Source organism: Myotis brandtii, unplaced genomic scaffold (genome assembly GCF_000412655.1).
Source record: "Myotis brandtii unplaced genomic scaffold, ASM41265v1 scaffold421, whole genome shotgun sequence".
Lineage (NCBI taxonomy): Eukaryota > Metazoa > Chordata > Mammalia > Chiroptera > Vespertilionidae > Myotis > Myotis brandtii.
The window spans coordinates 1,496,078-1,501,038 of record NW_005366140.1 but is presented as its reverse complement, the minus strand read 5'-3'; the positions used below and the strand labels follow the sequence as shown (position 1 = coordinate 1,501,038).

Here is a 4,961-nt window from a genome sequence, read left to right as displayed (position 1 = left end):
GGTACCCCGCCCGACCCCCCTCACCCCTCGGACAGCATCTTCTTGAGCCGCTCTCGCTCGGCGGGGCCAGGGGCTTCCGCGCTCTGGCTGCGGAACAGCTTCTCGTCGCTGGGGGGGCCATTGGTGCTGATGAGGGGGCTCGGGGGCACCTAAGGGTGTGGACAGAAGCGGGGTTACGGGAGGAGGGGTGTCAGTCAAGGACCGGTTAGAAGATCATGGTTAGGCTCAGGGCTGATGTTACTGAGGTCATGGCTGAGAGCAGGCGCCCTTCCCCTCTCACCCATCCTCCATGGTTCCCCGTGGCCCCCTAGACCAGAGTTCTGGACTCTGGCCCCCAACCTGGCCTGCCTGAGCTCTCACCAATTCCCCAGCAGCAAACCTGACGCAGGTCAGTCTAACCCCAGAGATGCTCGAAATCTGCCCTGGAGGGCATGGGGAGCAACCTGAAACCTTAGGAACAGGACCCCTCTGGGGCCAAATTTCAACATCCATTTCAGGAAGCCCTCTCCCCAAGCTGAATTTCTTATGACTTCACCTCAGGAGCCCTGAGGGCAGGGGCCAGCCTGCCTTTTCATCTCTGTAACCCCAGTCCAGCCTTGGGCCTGGCACACAGTAGGTGGTTAATAAATTACACAGTAAATTCATGGGGGAAACTGCCCGGGAACAGTTCTTTACTCCACCCCCTCAGCCATCTCAACTTCAGGTTTTGACTCGGCCATTTGAGCTGGCTTTCCGGTCTTCCCTGACCCAAAGCTAGGCCACATTCCCCCTGACATGCTCCATGGCACCCACACTCCTCCTCCGTGGCCCCTGCCACAATTTGTGAGCATCTGGTTCTGGGCACCAGCACATCACAACGCAGGAACAGCCCAACCCCCCCCCACCACCACCATATCGCTGGGCAGGCATGGGACAGGGAGTACTGACCTGATGAGTGGAGAGCCCCAGGGCTGGACTGGTGAGCTCCCCCCCATCCTGAGATTTCTCCCTCGCCAGCCTCGCTGCTTCCTTCACTTCCTGGAACTTCTCAGCAAACTGAGGAGGGGGGACAGAAACAGTCAGTCAACAAACTCCTGGCCCCCTCCCCTGGGGCCCCAGCCCGTTACCATCCAGCCAGAACCATCCCTGTCACTTACAAAGGGAACGCTGCAGCCCCTCATCTCATGAACCGGGAAAGTGGAAGAAGGCTTGGAAAATGATGTCCCAAAGGGCAGAGTGAGCTTGAGAGCAGCGGGTGGGATGTTCATGGGGGAGGCTTACATTGAGCCACCCTGAGAAAGGAATCGCCTTTCCCTCTCCATCGAGCTTATTTCAGCAAGGAGAGCCTCAGGTGGGTGCTAATCTGTCTTTAATGCGTGGAACACATGCAAATATCCTTGTATGACAAAGAGAAAGCAGGTCTTGGGACCTCAGCCCTAGCCAGTGAGAAAGTGATTGTCCTGTTCTCATTTTTGTTATATTAATTTTTGTTTGTTTTTAAGATATGTTTTTATTGATTTCAGAGCCTGCAACCCAGGCATGTGCTCTTGACCGGAATTGAAGGCCGATGCTTTATCCACTAAGCCAAACCGGCTAGGGCAGTTTGAAAATACTTTTTTTGTTTGTTTGTTTGTTTTTATTTTTTAATTTTTTTTTTATTTCTTAAAGTATTACAAAGAGTATTACTGAAAATACTTTTTAAAGGAAATATTTAGCACTGGCTGGTTTGGCTCAGTAGATAGAGCGTCAGCCTGGGGATTGAAGGGTCCCAGGTTCGATTCTGGTCCGGGCACATGCCCAGGTTGCTGGCTCAATCCTCAGTGTGGGGCATGCAGAAGGCAGCCCATCAACAATTCTCTGTCATCATTGATGTTTCTATCTTTGTCCCTCTCCCTTCCTCTCTGAAATCAATAAAAATATATTTTAAAAAATAAAAGAAAAGAAATATTTACAGTTATACAGCCACTTGATTTGTGCAAAGGGGCTGGCGCAATTCACTGGGGGCAAATGGTCTTTTCAAAAATGGCCCAAGATCGCTGGGCCAGTGTGGGTCAGTGGTTGAGCATCGACCTATGGATTCCAGGTCAGGGCACATGCCCGGGTTGTGGACTCAATCCCCAGTAGGGGGTGTGCAAGAGGCAGCGGTGTTTCTGTTTCTCCCTCTCTCTTCCTCTCTGTAAAAATAAATAAAATATATATTTTTTAAAATGACCCAAGATCAACTGGATACTACTGTGGGAATAAATATTCCTACCATACACTACCCACAGAAGTAAATTCAAGACCTAAATATGAAAGGAAAACGAAAGCTAATAGAAGAAAATCGTCATGCCTTCAGCGGGACTCAGAGAGCACAAACCAACCATCCAGGGAAACCATGGATAAAGCAATACTGACGTCTAAAGACAGCAGAGGGTGGAGGGCAGGGATGATACAGTGCTAGTGTGTGTGGGGAAGCACCCGGCCCATTCCTGGAACCCAGAGAGGGGCAAGGTGTGTTGAAATTGGAGGTGTCCTGCAGAGCTGGGATGTGAGTCAGGGAACAGGGAAGGGCTTCTGGCTTATCCACTTCTGCAGCTGGAAAGGTGGAGGCCCAGCACCTAGCCAGGGACCCCAATGCACCCAAGAGATGACACAGACCCAGCCCTGTCCCTCCCACCATGTACCCTTGAGGCCCACCTGGGTTAGATGCTGTTCAGAAGCAAAGCCAAGGCCGTAGACAGTGTTGGCACGACTGTCTGCCCATTGTCCGAACTTCTGGGAGGTTTTGGTAAAGGTCATGTTGGGGGTGACAGTACTATTGATAATGGCCTGGGGAAAGGAGAGGAAAGTTCAAGGTCAATGGAACTGTTAAATAATGAACATGAGAGCAACTAGGGTATCACTTTATATGAGTGCCTCCAAGGTCCTTGTCGGAGCCATGTCACGAGGAAGAGACTGGGGCCCAGAAAGGGTCAGGGCTCCTCTAGACCTGTCCCTGGGCACACAGCAAGGCCACAACCAGATCCAGGCCCACCACCCCAACCAGGCCCTGCCAGGACCTTGGCACCCCCAATGCTGATGATTCGGTAGACGTTTCGGGTGGCATCATAGAAGTAGGAGACAGTGAGTGCGTGCTTGCCCGCAGGGATCCAGTTCCGCTTGGTAGCTGGGTCGATCTGGAACACATGTGCCCTGGTGCTGAAGATGGGCTGCTCCCTGCATGGGGAGAGGGTGCTCAGTGGGGACTAGGCACCCCCAGAGGGCTCAGGGCCAAGCCGGTGGGGGCAGGGGCTCACCTGGCTGTGGACATTGGTCAGGCTGGGCTAGGTGGGCTCCAAGGGGCAGCCAGAGAGGTGGCAGGAGCTGCTGGTTCGGCCTCTGGGGTAGAAAGGACTTGTGAGTGCCCCCCAGGACAGGCTGAGGGAGGCCAAGCAGGTCCAACCTCAGGACTCACCACCAGGTGCACCATTCATGGAATTTCAACCCAAAAGGTGAGAGAATCAGTAGATCACTCAGATCAAGGAGACCCTGCCTCTCTCCACCTGGAGAAGCTCCTACAACACCCTGGGCAAGAGATGGCTGTCCGAGAGGAGTCCGAGAGGTGGCCCCTGGCTTCTCAGCATAAAACCTTGGTGAAGCCCCCTCAGTCTCAGGGTGGGTTGAGGAGGCCAAAGCCAGCTCCCCTTCAGTACTTTCCACACATTCACCTATTGCTCCTCAAGCCAGAGCCTCCAGCAAAAACTGGCATCACCAGGTGCCTACTGGGAGACCCATCCCCACTGGCCTCCCAGAGCACAGACTCAGTGTCAAAGTCCAATCAGGGAGCCCCCATCTTTGTCAAAAAGACAAGATGCAGCCAAACAGGACCACCCTGGTACCCACTACCAGATCTCCCATCACCACTCACTCCCAATACCAAGGGGGCGGAGTGGAACCAAGGTTGAATATGGGCTCCCCACACGCCTCTCTCTAGCCACCACCCCACAGAAGCCAGGAATAGATGCGGGGGGCAGGGGCATGGGGGGGATTTTTTTGACCCTCCCCCTGCCCCTCAAACTTGCATCCAGAGTATCTGCAGGGGACTCAGGAGGGACCTGGGGGAGGGGAGGCAAGTTGGGGGAAGGGACGCCCGGGCTTAGTGGTCTCCGTGGTCGAGGGGGACTGCACCCCCACCCAAGTCCTGGGCAGCTGCTGTCCTGGTCACGGGGTCTGAAACCCGAGCCCCTGGTGGGGGAGGGGCGACAGCTCTGGCCGAGGTTGGGGGCAGTCCTGGGTCAGGCTGGGGCTCCGGGGTCCCAGGAACTTCGGCCCTTCCGGACGGGGCGCTCCTGCTGTGACTTGCGCGTTTGGGAAAAGTTACTCACCAACTAGTCATGCCGCGGGCCGCGAGGCGCCCGGAGGGGGCCCGACCCCGCCCGGTGCCCGGGATCCTTAATCGCTTGTGCGGGCGAAGCCCACCCAGGTGCCCCGGTCCGGGATCCTGACAGTCAGGATCGAGTCCCCACACGCGTCGGGAGTGGGGCGCCCAGTGCGCGCCGAAACTTCGGGATATGCGATCCCCAACCTCCGGACTTCAAGATCCCCGTGACGACCCGGATCCGGGTCCAGAACTTCGGGACCATATTATCTGCCTCCTCCAACCCCAGGCCCATAACTTCGGGGATCCTCCGCGCCGCCCCGATTCTTGAACTTTGGGGACCCTCTGCCCCCTTCCATGCCCAGGTCCAGAATTTCGGGGTCCCTTCGCGCCCTCCCCAGGTCTGGAACTTCGGAGACACCTTCGCAGCCTCCTGCGAGGCGGGGCGAGGAACTTTGGGAAGCTCTCCCTGTCCCCTTCCCGACCCGAGCTACGGAACTTGGGGCCCTGAGCCCCCGCAAGACCCGGTGCTTCGGAGCTTCCCGGACCGCCCTCAGCCTCCGTATCCAGAACTTCGGGGCTCCCAGCGCCCTCCCCCGGCCCGGGAACTTCGGGGCCCCCCGCGCCAGCACGCAGTCTCGGT

General features: G+C 56.3%; 1 protein-coding gene across 1 annotated transcript in view; it reads right to left on the bottom strand.

Annotated features, from left to right (window-relative positions):
- HOMER3 (homer scaffolding protein 3) overlaps positions 1-3,345 on the bottom strand; it is a 6,212-nt gene extending 2,867 nt beyond the window's left edge. Inside the window, exons 1-5 of the mRNA XM_014545802.1 lie at positions 3,258-3,345; positions 3,021-3,177; positions 2,659-2,790; positions 928-1,035; positions 25-149 (exon numbers count right to left, since the gene is read on the bottom strand). Coding sequence (XP_014401288.1) covers positions 25-149; positions 928-1,035; positions 2,659-2,790; positions 3,021-3,177; positions 3,258-3,271 — 536 coding nt within the window. The 5' untranslated portion in view covers positions 3,272-3,345. The remainder of the gene's footprint in view (positions 1-24; positions 150-927; positions 1,036-2,658; positions 2,791-3,020; positions 3,178-3,257) is intronic.
- Positions 3,346-4,961: the final 1,616 nt, after the last annotated feature.